Source organism: Hemiscyllium ocellatum, chromosome 30 (genome assembly GCF_020745735.1).
Source record: "Hemiscyllium ocellatum isolate sHemOce1 chromosome 30, sHemOce1.pat.X.cur, whole genome shotgun sequence".
Classification (NCBI taxonomy): domain Eukaryota; kingdom Metazoa; phylum Chordata; class Chondrichthyes; order Orectolobiformes; family Hemiscylliidae; genus Hemiscyllium; species Hemiscyllium ocellatum.
Genome location: NC_083430.1, coordinates 5660436 through 5676211, shown reverse-complemented (window position 1 = coordinate 5676211; position 15776 = coordinate 5660436). Strand labels below are relative to the sequence as shown.

General features: G+C 43.2%; 1 protein-coding gene across 2 annotated transcripts in view; it reads left to right on the top strand.

Moving 5' to 3' along the window:
- The first annotated feature begins 545 nt into the window (after positions 1 to 545).
- LOC132829860 (stromal membrane-associated protein 2-like) overlaps positions 546 to 15776 on the top strand; it is a 63685-nt gene continuing 48454 nt past the window's right edge. For both annotated transcript variants that reach the window (XM_060847247.1, XM_060847246.1), the window contains exon 1: positions 546 to 674. In XM_060847247.1, coding sequence (XP_060703230.1) covers positions 563 to 674 — 112 coding nt within the window. In that variant the 5' untranslated portion in view covers positions 546 to 562. The remainder of the gene's footprint in view (positions 675 to 15776) is intronic.

Here is a 15776-nt window from a genome sequence, read left to right as displayed (position 1 = left end):
TCTTGATAGACCCGCCCCCTCCTGATAGACCCACACCCTCCTGATAGACCCGCCCCCTCCTGATAGACCCGCTCCCTCTTGATAGACCCGCCCCCTCCTGACAGACCCGCCCCTTCCTGATAGACCCGCCCCCTCCTGATAGACCCACACCCTCCTGATTGATCCGTCATCTCCAGATAGACCCGCTCCCTCTTGATAGACCCGCCCCCTCCTGACAGACCCGCCCCTTCCTGATAGACCCGCCCCCTCCTGATAGACACGCCCCCTCCTGATAGACCCGCCCCCTCCTGATAGATCGGTCATCTCCAGATAAACCCGCCCCCTCTTGACAGACCCTCCGGCACGGGTAGAACCACCCCCTCCTGATAGATCCGCCCCTTCCTGATTGACAGATCCTCCGCCAGGGGTAGACACACCCCCTCTTGATAGACCCACCTCTCCTGGTAGACCCACCCACTCATGGTAGACCCACCCTCTCCTGATAGACCCTCCTGCCCGGATGGACCCGCCCAGACAGAGTGTACTTCCTGTTTCCGGTCCCCTACCCGCACCTTTGACGAAGATGGCGACCCGGGCGGAACGGGAGCGGCAGCAGCGGCAGAATGAGCGGCACCAGGATCTACTCGGGGAGATGCTGCTCGAAAGCCGGGAGTGTGCGGACTGCGGCAGCCGAGGTAGCGGGCTCGGGGAGGGTGGGGGTTCCGGGTTATGAGGCCTCCCGTTACCGGATTCCATCTGGGCTCAGGAGCTTGTGTCGAGCCCGGGCGGACCGGCCGTCCCCCAGTGCCCGGGCTCTCCCCCCGGGGCCGGGGCCCGAGCTCCCCCCCCCCCGCGGCCGGGGCCCGGGCTCTCCCCCCCCCGCCGGGGCCCGGGCTCTTCCCCCCGGGGCCGGGGCCCGGGCTCTCCCTCCCCACCCCCCGGGGCCGGGGCCCCTCGGTATAACTCTGTCTTAGCGAGGGGACGGTGCTGGATTCTGCCTTCATTGAACTTCCGGTGTATCTCAGTCAGTGCCTTTTAAAGTGTCTGTGCCTTGAAATGTCATAAACTGGATCTCATGCTGCTGTTGGCTTCTGCTTCATTGCCGGGACATGTGTGGATTTGTTCGTAGTTGCTTTGAAGAGGAAGTAGGTTTATCAGCTGCGTAATTGGGAATGCTCTACCCCGGATCTCAAGCTCAGGTTACTGATCTGGTTTGAGTCACTTGTAAATTTGTACCATAAACCTGAATTTGGGTGGACTTGGAGTGCACTTAATAAAGCTGCTGTGCATTTGGAATAAAGTTTTGGGTAATTTCCCTGTTTTATTCTATGTCCTTGCACAGATTGTCTTTCTGCGTATTTTATTTGTCAGATTAGACTGAATGTATCAGGTGCACCATTTGACAGTCACATGCAGCTTGAACCGACTGAATGCTGGACACTGCAAACTGGCACTTAAGGGAATCAGAGTTGTCAGCCTGGTCCATGCCCCTGGTTATTGAGTAATCTTGATTGGGATATCTACTTCTAATAGAGTACTTGCTGATATAGCTGTTCAGGCATTGTGCTTGGATGCAGCATCAAAATTGCAGGAGCAGGTTTGTGAATTCAGAAGCCCAGGACTGTCTGAAAGAGAACATGTTCTGGGTTTATTGTATCTACTGTGTGAGAATGATTGGGGATATTTTGTAGAATAAACACACCATACCATAGATTGTCATAACCGAACATAGCACCAAGTAACAAGAAGTTGAGACATTGCACTCCTTTTATTTCCTTTCTGTTTCTTGGAAGAGAGTGATGATATCTCGTCCCTGCTGTGCTGCCAGGAAGGGTTGCAGTAACTCTGTTAGTGAGATTGCGCAAATGTACCAGCCAGGTTGCAAACACCCAGGCTCAGTTTAAAGCTGTGATCTCTGTTAGTGAAAAGTGTTCTGCTCCGGGCCAGATTAGGGAGTAGACTTGATTTTGTAATGTTACTTTTATTGTAAATGTACTTTTGACAAATTGGAATCTGAGATATTTCCACTCCCTGTCAGGGTCTGGTCTTTAACCTCTCAACAAGGTATGTATTTCACTTCCTCTTTCAGTTTCCCTACTGAATGGCTTAAATGTGCAATCACTTTATTTATGATCATAGACTGATTTTGAAAAATATACAATTGTTTGGGAATTTCATTCCTGGCTGAGTATCATTTTCCTTCTCAGGATGTGTCTCTCAGAATAGGTTTGTGTTTATTACTCGTCCCTAATAGCCCTGAAGCTGGTAGTCATCAGCTGCCTTCATGAATCACTGCAGTCTGTGTGGTTAGGTGTACACACAGTGCTATTAGGAAGAGGGCTTCTGGGGTTTTGACTCTGTGACCCTGAAGGAGGATTGATATGTTTCCAAGTCAGATGATGAGTGGTATTGGAGGGGAAATTGTGGGTGATGTATTCCTTGTATCTGTTGCCTTTGTGCTTCAAAGTGAAAGGTTGGTGGGTCTGGAAGATATTGTGAATATTGTCACATTTAGGAGTTTTCAACCTTTTTGCATGTTTAACAGTGATGATTGAAGACAAACCCAGAAATTTGGGGATAGGATGGTTCCCCCTTCCCATTTTACCTGGGAATCTCGTACACTTTTAATCTGAATTAACAGCCTGTTTATATTAAATATAAACCAGTACAGCCTCATACTGGAATTTGCCATGTGGTCCAATTTGTCAGTTTACTGTCTGGCATAGCACCAGTTCAGAAACGGTTCCTGGCTTCTTGGATAAGGTATCAGTGGACTGCTGGAGTCAATGGAAAGACCCTCAGATGGATTAAAAGTAAGTTGGAAAGGAGGAAATGGAATGGCAAACAGGGAAGGGGGCAATATGTGTCGTCACTGGGAGGGGATTGGAGTGATACCAAGCCCAGGATTATTCATCAAGTATTCAGTGTAAGATTCAAGAGCAGCACCTTCACTGTGGAGAGGAAATGTTTGTTAATAATGTCGGTGCTGAGGGATCGCGACAAACAGGAACTGAAAAGGAGGAGGGTTTATTCTGCGAAGGTCTCCTATTGAGTGCATCAGTCTGTGCTCAAATTGATTTTCACAGGTTACTCATTTTTAATATTTTGCTTTGATAGTTGAAGGAATGTGTGCATGTGTACGGTAATCTGTTATATCTGAATTTAAGAATGGAGCTGCATTTATCCGGAACATTTCATTTTTTGGAATATTCCATCCTGTTTAATAATATGAAGTGTGATTATTGTTGTAATGTAACAGATTTGGAAGCCAATTTGTGACAGCAAGCTACCACAATGCAATAATGACTAGATAATCTGTTTTGGTGTTGTAGATTGAGGGATAAATATTGGCAGGAGATAGTGCCAAGGTTTCTTTTTCCTGAGAGTGCAGGTGGGACTTTGGTTTAATAACTCGTCTGAACCACATTGTGCCTTTGAGATACAGTTTACAAGTAATTAATGTTGTTTTTGAAATTAAGTTTAGAAAACCAACTAATTTGAGCTAATGAACAGTAATGAATGTCACCATCTTCCTAAGACTTTGTTCTACTGATTGACCCCATGATCACTGTCTATCCAAGGTCCAGCAGTGAGAGTTGACAGGCTGATTAGATTAGATTCCCTACAGTTTGGAAACAGGCCCTTCGGCCCAACAAGTCCACACCGACCCTCCAAAGAGTAACCCATCCTGACCTGTTTTCCTCTGACTAATGCACCTAACACTATGGGCAATTTAGCACCGCCAACTCACCTAACCTGCACATCTTTGGACTGTGGGAGGAAACCAGAGCACCTGGAGGAAACCCACGCAGACACGGAGAGAATGTGCAAACTCACACAGACAGTCGCCCTAGATTGGAATTGAACCTGGGTCCCTGTAAGGCAGCAATGCTAACCACTGAGCTACTGTGCTGCCCAGCTGTGATCTGAGAGTCCAGTCATTCTTCTCCCAATGTCTCCCTCAACCAATATTTTCATAAGATTCCCACAAACAATAATGTGTTAATGAATAGATTTGTTTCAAGGATAGGTATTGCCACAAAATCACAATTATTAAGAGTGCAGAATGGTACCATGTGACCCAGCATACGTGTGCCAGCTCTATTATCCAGTGCTAATCTTCTGCTTTGTTCCCCATATCCCTGCACACCATGACTACACAAAAAAAATCTAATACCTTCTTGAATGCTTCAATTGAATCTGATTCTATTGTGTTTCCAGGCAGAGTATTCCATACTCTGACAACTTACTGCATGAAAATGTTTTTTCTCACATCACCCTTGCTTCAATTGCGTATCACATTAAATCAACATGTGTGTTGCTTTTACATGCAGAAACTGCTTCACTCTGTCTGCTTTTCTCAGCCCTCTCATGATTCTGAAACCATCAATCAGATCTCCTCCTCTCCAGGAAGAACGATTCTACCTTCAATCTATTTTCATAAATGAAGTTTCTCGTTCCTGGAACCATTCTTGTAAATTGCTTCTGCACTCTCGCTGATGCATTTGCATCTTTCCTTTAATGTGATGCTCGCAATTGTACACAATTCTCCAGCTGAGCTCTAATAAGTGTCCTCCATAAGTTCAAGATCGACTGGCTCCTTGTTCTTGTACCCATGACCCTATTAATAACGCAGAGAGCCCTGTATGCCTTACTTACTGTTCTGTCCACCTGTCTTGCCACCTTCAATGATCTTTGCACACCCAGTCCTTCTGCTCCTGCATCCCCTTTAAAGTTGTACCCTCTCTATTAACTTTGTATTCTTCCAATCAAAGTCTGGACCTTGCACTTCTCTGCATTGAAACCTATCTGTCCATTTCACCAATTATCAGTGTCATTTTGGAGTTCCATGCTGACCTCCTCATGGTTCACAATTCTTCCAAGTTTAGTGTCATCTGCAAACTAGTAAGTTGTCCTCTGTGCACCAAGATCCCGATCACTGTACCATGTTAGTGGAGAGAGCTGCTGTTCCTCAAATAATGTTCTTAGATCCTTGACATTAGTCCGAGAGGGCACAACAGGGTCTCAGTGTCTCAATTATTAGACAGAATCTGAGTGCAACATTCCTGTAACACTGGACTGGAGTTCCAGTAGAAAAGAAGAATTTGAGGCAAGAACATTGGTGAAGACTGTAGCTGATTCCGAAAAGTTTTTCCTCGGTCACATTATGAGCTCTGAGATTTTTGAAACCCGTTCTTTAATTGGATTTGAGGCTACATCGTATCCTGCAGTTTGAATAATTCTGGTGATCATTTACATAGAGAGAGAGATCGCTGCACACTCCAGATTGCTGTGTAATGGCCTACAACACGTACTAGCACCACGCCAGTTGTGGGGCACCACTCTGTTCTCAATGTCACCAATGTAGGAACAGTCTGACCTCTGACATGACCGCCAGTTCTGCATGATAACACAGCCTCTGAACATTTTGACAAATGGTGACCTCTGAGAGCCTCAGTTAAAGGCTGTAACTTAGCCTTTAGTGTCAGGTGATCACAGACATTCAAGCTTTTGTTTCTGTGTTCAATAATTTATTACTTGGGTGTGCGTTTTCCATCTATCATTAGGTGTAATTGCGGAGACAAGAGGTGGAAAGTCTGATCATGCTGAATAGGAAACAAAATTAAAGGGTATGCTTTTCCTTCATTGCTTTGTGATATGAGAGCTGTTTCTAACTTTTTAAGATGACTAGATATTGTAGATCCAACCAGTTGTTACACCTTGTTCAGAACAGTGAAATCAGGAGGTTGTGGCCTGAGTCTGAAAAGTAATCTGCAAAGTGTTAGTTTGGTGAGTGGGGAATTAACCGTGAAATGGACTCTGTAAAGACACAATGAACACTATCAGTAATTCATTCAAATACCAAATTAAATAGATTTCTTTCAGAAAATAACATTTTGGAATAAAGCAACTAGAGACAAAGTGTGGTAAGTGTTGGGTGGCTTGTAATTTTTAGGCTGTGATTCTCGAACTTCCTATCACTGGGGATTTCCTTGCCTCGTATCTAGGTCTTTTGGACACCAATCAGTATGGATTAGTGACAACTCCAAAATCATTTAATGTGGTGGTCAGGATGATAAAGGTGAACTACTGGACTGAAAAGAGCATGTTTATGACAAAAGTGCAAATCTGAATCCAGAGGCTCAGCAGTTTGTGTTTTTAAGATCTGATTTGCTGCTTTAGAGAGCTCTGAACTATGGGAATGAAGTCAGGGTTCAATCTGCGGTGACCCCGTGATGCCCAAAAACCCATCAGGATCAGAAGGTTGGAAGTGGATCAGAGATTTGTTAGGTTGGCACCAGTGAAAACTGCTGTTGTTTCTGGTATTGCGAGAGGATTGAATATAACATAACAAGTTGAAGTTTGACCAGGTTTGGAATTTTTATTTCCTGGAATGAAGGCATTGCTGACCAGGTCAGCATTTATTACCCATCCCTAATTGCTGTGAAGTAGGTGGTAGTGAGCTTCTTGAACCATTGTCTTCTTTGTGACATGGGTGCACCCACTGTGCTGTTACTGAGGGAGTTCCAGAGTTTTAGCAGTAAAGGAATGATGATTCTAAGCCTGGATGGTGTGTGGCCTTGAGAGGAGCTTGCTGGTGGTAGTGGCTGTTTCACCTTGGAAACTGTCACTGTTGACTTTTGATTTGTTTTAGTTACTCACCTTCAAGAAGCAACAAATAGAAAGCTGCTATTCCTGATTTTCTCATTCTTCGAACTTTGTAATTTATCACTGATGGTTCTGAGATTTTTCTGGTGTTTGTGGGAATAGAATTACACATGCTCTTTCTATCTGCTAAAAATAATATAAATCCTTGCAAACGAATGACTTTGTTCTTGTTTCCACGGGTGATGGTAGTATTCCTTATATTGAGTGAGATTGAATAAGTTACTGGGGTCCTCCCTAGTGTCTGAGGCCGAGTGATCAGTGTTGTATTCTGAACAGTTTGTTGTATTGGTGAGTTTGTGGCATACAATCTTCCGTTTCCAGTTTCCTGTTTATGAGCGTATGAGCGTATTCACACATCACAGGCTGTGAAACTGGTTTCTGTTATCAACCTTTTATGTTTTACAATTAACAAGTTGCACAATTGTCCCATTTTTGCAGCAAAATGTCATTTATTTTAGCTTTACCAGTTCTATAAAAACAAAATAAATCCACTAGAATCTGTGCTTAGGAAATAAATTGTCAACTATTGCTCAGTGGATAGCACACTCTCTTCTGAGTCGAATGGTTGATGCCTTCAGGGACCTGAGCGCACAATCTTGGCTGCACAGTTGGCAATGGGGTGTTTTGAGTGGGGCGTTAGACCACCCTAACACCTCAGAGAGGGGATTGTTGGAAGATTCCATAGCTATTCAAAGGAGCATAAGAAATTCTTTGTATCCCTTGATCAGTATTCAGAGCTGAGGTGATCTGATTGGAAAGTTATCTGGTCATATCATATCACTGTGAGAACTGGAATTAGTATTAGGTTTATTGTCACATGTATTCAAGTACAGAGATACATAAGTACTGCAAAAGGTGTACCAAGTCACTATTTCTGGCACCATCGTGGGTACAAGGATGACCTAGGTACAAAATCTTGGGTATAAATTAGAAAAATAAAGATAAAAGTTCAGCATCATAGCTCTTCTAAAGAAGGGAGTCCATGCTGGGCTTCACCTCGAGACTGGGAGTCCACCTTGGTCTTTCCTGAGGCCATGAGTCCATCGAGTTCATCCCTGTTTGGCTCCCTCAAGGCTGGGAATCTCCCAAGTCCATGCTTGCTCAATTCGCCATCACCGAAGCTGTCCGAGGGATGGAAGTTAGTAGAGAGAAAAAAAGAAGAAAAAAAGAGAAAGAAAAGAAACTGTCAGAGCCGACAAGGTCCCGTTTAGGTTCCTATTTTGCTGCCATCTTTAAGGTACAGCTTCAACATTACCTCTTTGCTCTTCTACTCTATGCCACGATAATTGAAAGCAAGTATCCCATACGCCTTCTCAACTATCCTGTTCATGCGCTTACAGGGGTCTGTGAATAATTGTTCCTCTAAGCTACCCAGTCCCCTGCCGTTCTTTAAATACTCTCTTATCACCTCGCACTTGGCAGGGTTATATACCATCTGCCACTGGTCTGCCCCAACCCAGCTATATCTTCCTACAAGTGTCTTCTTTATAATGCTCATCCTACCCATCTTCGTGTTGCCTGCAAATTTGCTTAATGTTTGCCCCATATTTTCATCTTTATCATTCGTGTATATAACAAACCATAAGGCTCCCAGTATTGATCCTTGTGGTATACGGCTGGACACTGGCCTCCAGTCACTCAAACAACCTTCTAGCAAGCCCCTTTGGGACCTGTTACTAAGCCAGTTTTTAATCCATCTCACCAAGTTTCCCTTAATTCCATTCTGAGTAGAGTCACCCAAAATGTTAACTCTGATTTCTGTTGCCAGACTTGTTGAGCTTTTCCAGCAACTATTGCTTTTGTTCCCTTAATTCCATGTGCTTTAACCTTCTCAATCAGTCTCCAGTGTGTGACCTTGTCAGAAGCTTTGCTAAAATCGAGATAAACTACATCAGCTAAACTTCCTTCATCCACACGCTTCATCACATTTTTAAAAAAAATTTAATAAATTTTCTCAGAATGATGTCCCTCTGACAAAGCCTTCTGACTAGCCTTAATTAACCCATGCCTTGCCAAATGAGTTTTAATTCACTCCTTCAGAATTTTCTCCAATAGTTTCATTACCACTGATTTGAGACTCACCAGTCTATAATTTCCTGGGATATCTCTACTATCCTTCTTAAAAAGTGTAACCACATTTGCCATCCTCCAGTCCTCTGGCACTTCTCCCATGGCCAGAAAGGAGTTAAAAGTTTGTATCAGAGCCCCTGCAATTTCCTGACTCATCTCTTACAGCAACCTAAAATGCAGTTCATTCAGGCCAGGGGATTTGTCCATTTTTGAGCCCGATAGAGCCTAATTTCCTATTCCTAAATTGAGTGCTGCATTTTCTATACTGATGACTACACTTTAAAACTGCATAACACTTCGGGCCATCACAAGTTTGTTAAAGGTGCTATATAAAAGTAGTTTCTTTTATTTCAAAATGTATGTCTGAGGGAACGTGTTGACAATGGCGGTGCTTAACATGGGATGTATTAGTTGCTCTTCCCTGTTATCCATAGGTTCTTACGCTAGAATTTTTCTAGGAATCCCTGCAAGCTAAATTTGCTGCATGTTCCAACATAATATAAAATACTGTTGCAATGATTACATTGTGCACTATTCTGGCTGACTCTTGGCGCTGAGCCATCAGTTGGAATCTTTTTGAAAGATTTAATCAATAAATTTACAAGAGCAGATTCCGGAGAGCCTTGTGGTTTTAGCTGAAGGTGTTGCAATTGACTGCACACTGAAAGCATTTGATTTATTCTGCCCCTCTGTGTATTCTTGTGTAAATTATGATGGTGAAGTAGAAGATGGCAGAAAATACGGTCTAGCCAGCAGCAGTGGATAGAACCTGGCTGTGCCGATCAGCTGGAAAGACTATACAGTTACGTTGTGGATGCTTCTCTGACCTAGAGACTGTTAGCCTATTTTCTAGTCACCTATCCAGCTTTAATGTGGATAACATGCAATTCCAACATCATCAAACTGCAAGCCATAATTTCAAACACCTCCCACAACTCTCATTAATATCCTTAAGATCTGAGACAACTTAGTTCACAATCTCTGCTTCCCACCTAATTCTGCACTGCCTTTCTGCTTTGCCCATCCCTCGATGTCCTTGAGTGGATTGGCGCTCTCGGCCATTTGAGGGCAGTTAAGAGTCAATCACATTACTTGAGGTTTGGAGTCATGTGTCAGCCAGATTAGATGAGAATACCAGATTTTCGTTCCTAAAGGATGTTAGTGGACCAGCCAGGTTTTTGCAACACTCAAGTGATTAGAGGGTTGCACTTACACTGCCTTTTTCAAGATTTTTGTTCAATTTGTATTTCACCATCTGCCATGGAGGGTTTCAAACCTATGTCCCCAAAACATTTGCCCAGAGTTCTGGATTATTTGTCATAGAGAGAAACAGTCAGAAAGAGGCCTTCAGCCCTATGTTTTTGACTGACACAAACACAATCACTTAACTGTTCTAAACCCACTTTCCACTACGTGGCCCATAGCTTTGTACACTTGAAGTATACATCTAAATACTGCTTAAATATTATAATGGTTTCTGCTACATCCAGTCTTACAGACAAAGTTCCATATTCTCAACGACCCTCTGAGGGAAAAGGTTATTCCTCGTATATCCTATTAATCATCTTACCCTAACTGTAAAGTTATGCCCCTGGTCATTGCCTCCCTCCATCAAGGGGAGTAGTTTCTACCCTATCTGGGCCCCTCAAATTTTATATTTTTTATATATTTACCTGTGTGCCTCTCAATCTCTTCCCTTAGGAAAACAACCCCAGTTTGTACAAACTGTCTTCATAACAAAATCTCTCTGGCTCAGGTAATCTCCTGGTAAATTTTCTCTGCGTGATATCCATTAGAGTCTCATCCCTCCAATAATATAGTGACTGAAACTGCACACGGTATTCTATCTATAGTTTTTATACAGTTCCAACATTACTTCCTGACTCTTAAACTCTATGCCAAATATCCTATTTGCTTTCTCAATCACTTTATTCATCTGCCTTGATACCTTAAAGGAATGCTGTACATTAAGGTCCCTCTGATCCTCGGTGCTTTCCAGAATCCTACTGTCCATCATACGTTTCCTTGATTTGTTTGTCCTGCCTAAGTGCATCACGTCACAATTATCCGGTTTGAATTCCAATTGTCATTGACCAGCCTGTCTATATCCTCTTGTGGTCTAAAGCTATCTTCTTGTAGTCTGTATCCTCTTATAGTCTAAAGACTCTTTACTACCCCTAGAAAGTATAGTGACATGACCACTTCCCACTGCTTCCCAAAGTATAATCACTTTGTGGATTTCTTCCTCTTCAGCTAAGCTTTTCTCTGATTGTCATCACACCTTTTGGTTCAGAGGTATCTGTAAACAGTAGAATTCCCTACTTCGTTTACTGGCTTTATTCACCTGAACAATTTCCTAAATTCCTTCTCATTGATCCCTCCCTCCAATACAGATTCTTTCATCTCCACCTGCATTGTAAGTTCTCTTCACCTAGGCCTGTCAAACTTCACCATCTCTAGCTCAGCTCTGTGAAATTCTTTGAGAAACACATCTGCATGAAATGTACTGTAAAACAGCAAGTTCCCTCCAGCACAATCGCATTAGGTCAAAGAAAAATACTGAAGCAGCTGGCGGTCTGAAATAAAAACAGACATTGCTGAAGAGAAACTGAGCAGCATTGGAAGCATCCCTGGAGAGAGAATCCAGTTCTGAAAAAGTGCCATTAGACTCGCAATATTAACTTTCTGTCTCTTCAGATGCAGCCAGGCCTAATGAGTTCCTCCAGCACTTTCTGTTTTATTATAAGAAGTCCTGTGCAAACATCTTTCATCATGTGCATTGTCAGGCAATGCTGCAATAATTATGCACTCACTCATCTCATGGAGTTGGCAAGTTTCCAATCACTCATTTTTTAGGGTTTTAATATTCTTAGCTTGTCTGAGCATGTTTTTGTTGCCCTCTTATACTCTACCCACTTCTCTGAAGCTTTGAATGTTTACTGAAAGACAACATGATGCTGAATCATATAGCATTCCTAAAATTGTTGCTGTATTCTATGGAAAGGTCATTGAGTATTATAATATTGAGTCAGCAGTCCTTGGTTTGGGATATGAGTCATAGAGAGCTGTACAGACCAACAATAATCTTGTTATTTTCAATGGGCTCAAAAGGTCATTACAGGCTTTCCCTCACTGAAACGGGAGATATCTGTAACAAAAGAAGGTGTGGCTGCTTCAGAAGACAAGAAACTTAAAAAGAAACACTGCTTTTGTTTGATCATGCTTCTGTCAAGTGACTCAAGCCACTGTTGTTCTATAATTAAATTCATTGTCATGTGTACCAAGGTACAGTGAAAGCTTTGTCTTGCAAGCAATACAGGTAGATCACAGAGTTAAGTAGCATAGATAAGTAAATAATAGGTAAACAGCGGCAAGAACAAAACCACAGATACAGGTGAATGCTAAGACTTTGAGTTCATTCAGTATTCTAATAACAGTAGAATAGAAACTGTTTCGTAACCGGCTGCTGCGTGTGTTCAGGCTTCTGTATCATCTCCCCCATGATAGAGGTTATAGAAAAGCATTTTTGTCAGGATGAGATGGATCTTTTAGAATTCTGTTGGCCTTTCCTTGACAGGAGGCCTGATAGATGGATTCTATAGATGGAAGGTTGGCCTTTGTGATTGTCCGGGCCAAGTTCACTACTCTCTGTAACCGTCTCCGATCTTGAATGGTACAGTTGCCATACCAGGTAGTGATACATCCAGACAGAATGCTCTCGATGGCGCAACTATAAATGTATATGAGTTTAGATAAAACATATTAGTAATGTTTAAAATATGCTATTAAGTTTAAAAAGTTGTTGTGGTTCTGTTTGCCGAGCTGGGAATTTGTGTTGCAGACGTTTCATCCCCTGTCTAGGTGACATCCTCAGTGCTTGGGAGCCTCTTGTGTAGCGCTTCTGTGATCTTTCCTCCGGCATTTATAGTGATTTGAATTTGCCGCTTCCGGTTGTCAGTTCCAGCTGTCCGCTGCAGTGGCCGGTATATTGGGTCCAGGTCGATGTGTTTGTTGATTGAATCTGTGGATGAGTGCCATGCCTCTAGGAAGTCCCTGGCTGTTCTCTGTTTGGCTTGTCCTAAAATAGTAGTGTTGTCCCAGTTGAATTCAGGTTTTTTTTCATCTGCATGTGTGGCTACTAAGGATAGCTGGTTGTGTCGTTTCGTGGCTAGTTGGTGTCCATGGATGCGGACTGTTAGCTGTCTTCCTGTTTGTCCTATGTAGTGTTTTGTACAGTCCTTGCATGAGACTTTGTACAGTACATTGGTTTTGCTCATGCTGGGTATCGGGTCCTTCGTTCTGGTGAGTTGTTGCCTGAAAGTGGCTGTTGGTTTGTGTGCTGTTATGAGTCCTAGTGGTCGCAGTAGTCTAGCTGTCAGTTCGGAAATGCTCTTGATGTATGGGAGTGTGGCTAGTCCTTTGGGTTGTGGCATGTCCTCATTCCGTTGTCTTTCCCTCAGGCATCTGTTGAGGAAATTGCGCGGGTATCCGTTTTTGGTGAATACATTGTATAGGTGTTCTTCTTCCTCTTTTTGCAACTCTGCTGTACTGCAGTGTGTTGTGGCCCTTTTGAATAGTGTCTTGATGCAATTTCTTTTGTGTGTGTTGGGGTGGTTGCTTTCGTAGTTTAGGACTTGGCCTGTGTGAGTGGCTTTCCTGTATACCTTCGTGCGAATTCTCTGTTAGGTGTTCTTTGTACCATCACGTCTAGGAATGGGAGCTGGTTGTCCTTTTCTTCCTCTCGAGCGAATCGGATTCCTGTGAGTGTGGCGTTGATGATGCGGTGTGTGTTCTCTATTTCTGTGTTTTTAATGGTTGCGAAGGTGTCATCTACATATCTGACCCAGAGTTTGGGTTGAATTTGCGGTAAGACTGTTTGTTCTAATCTTTGCATTACTGCTTCTGCTCTGAGTCCAGAGATGGGTGAGCCCATGGGTGTGCCGTGATTTGTTCATATATTTGGTTGTTGAATGTGAAGTGTGTTGTGAGGCACAGGTCCAGTAGTTTGAGTATGCCGTCTTTGTTGATAGGTTCAATGTCCTGTTGTCTGTTCTGTATGTCCAGCAGGTTGGCTAATGTTTCTCTGGCTAGGGTTTTGAGCAGTTCAGAAAAGTGTTGAGCAGTAGATGGTAGGAGGGATGGAAGGATCAATCTTATTTTAATTTGTCTTTGAGAAGATGGTGGTGAGCTGCTGCCTTGAACTGCTGCAGTCCACGTACTGTAGGTAGCTCATCCGAGACTTCACCGCGATTATTTGATTTATTGTCACAAAAACCTAAGTACAGTCGAAAGTTTTTTTTTGCGAGCAATACAGATAGATCATAGCAAATAACGACATACAGATGGTGCTTCGAGAGAGTGAGGCATACAAGGTTACAACTGCAAAGGAGGTAAACAAAAAAACAAGGGCAACATTAGATTTGAAATGAGAGAAGTTCATTCAGCAGTCTAATCACAGTGGGGAAGTGGCTTGCTGGATCATTTCAGAGGGCAGTTTAGAGTCAACACATCTTTGCGGGGTCCCCAAGCAGTAGTGTGGCCACACAGCCGTGCAGCTTGGAGGGAACACTACCTACAGCACTATCCCAAGGATCACCTCCATGTCCTGCAGTCGAGATGACTGACGTGTAACAACCACAATTGTCTTCCTTTGTGCTGGCTATGACTCTGAACAGCAAAGAGTTGCTGTATCTCTGGAGTAAGATGTAGGGTGGTAGATTTTCTTACCTAAAGGACAGGAGTGAATCAGATGGGATTCTCCAACAATCGGTAGTGGTTTTATGGACATCATTAGACTTTTAATTCCAGATTTTTATCTGCTGTGGCAAAATTTAAACCTGATCCTCAAACAATACTTGAATTTCTGAATTCATAGTCTCGTGACAATACCACTTGGCCATTGCCTCTCTTGGAGAAACTTAAACAAAAGGTTGTGTCTTTATGTATTGTGTTTATGTGTATGCATTGTGAATATCAGAGCCAGTATAAGTCAGTGAACACTGGACTGGGCAAATGAACCTATTACCTTGCCTTTCATGCTCACCTCTGTTAATCTTCCCATTCTCAACTGATATCTACTGGGCAGAACCTTTAGTTGCACTTGTTTCCCAACCGTTGTATGGTCCTCCGTATTCTTGTATGCGGACATCAGCATGTCGATTAATAGTAATCAAGACGACGAATGGAATTCAAGAAAAATAGAATGTGAAAGTAAGCAAGGACAAGCTAAAACAGTATGGAGACCTCACCTGTAATGCCGTGTGCAATTTTGGTCTCACTGCTTGAAAAGGGACCTTCTTACATTGGAAACAATTCAAAGGTGATTCAGTCAGCTGATTCCTGGAATAAGGGATCATCTTATGAGAAAAGCTTGTAGTCCCAGTAAAACTAGAGTCGCTGAGAATTGGGGTGGGGAAAGGTCTTTGCTGTTCAGAGTCATAACCAGCACAAAGGAAGACAATTGTGGTTGTTACACGTCAGTCATCTCAACTGCAGGACATGGAGGAGGTCCTTGGGATAGTGCTGTAGGCAGTGTTTCTTCCAAGCTGCACGGCTGTGTGGCCACACTATTGCTTGGGGACCCCGCAAAGATGTGCTGACACAGCTTTCTTGTTCAGACCTCTGCCTCAGGTCCTCGGAGGACAGAACAATGAGAAGCAATATTCATACGTCTTCAGCTGCTTCCGAAATGGCCTTGTGTCTATCAGATCAGAAGAAGGGATGTTTGCTGCTCACTTCACACTGTTCAGTACTATTCATGGGAGGTACAGTGTTGCAGCAGATAATGTTCATATACTGCAAGACCCTGGCAATATTCAGGCTGGGGTTAATCAGTGGCAAGTAACATTTGTATCACGCATTTGCCAGGCAATGACCATCTCCAACAAAAGAGGATTTAACCATCATTCCTTAATATTTTAATGACACTACCATCACTGAATCATCCTGGTGGGTTACCATTGCCCAGAAACTATATTGGACCAGCTATATAAATACTGCGGCTACAGGATCTGGTTAGAGATTAGGAATCCTGCAACACGCAACTCCCCACCTGTCTC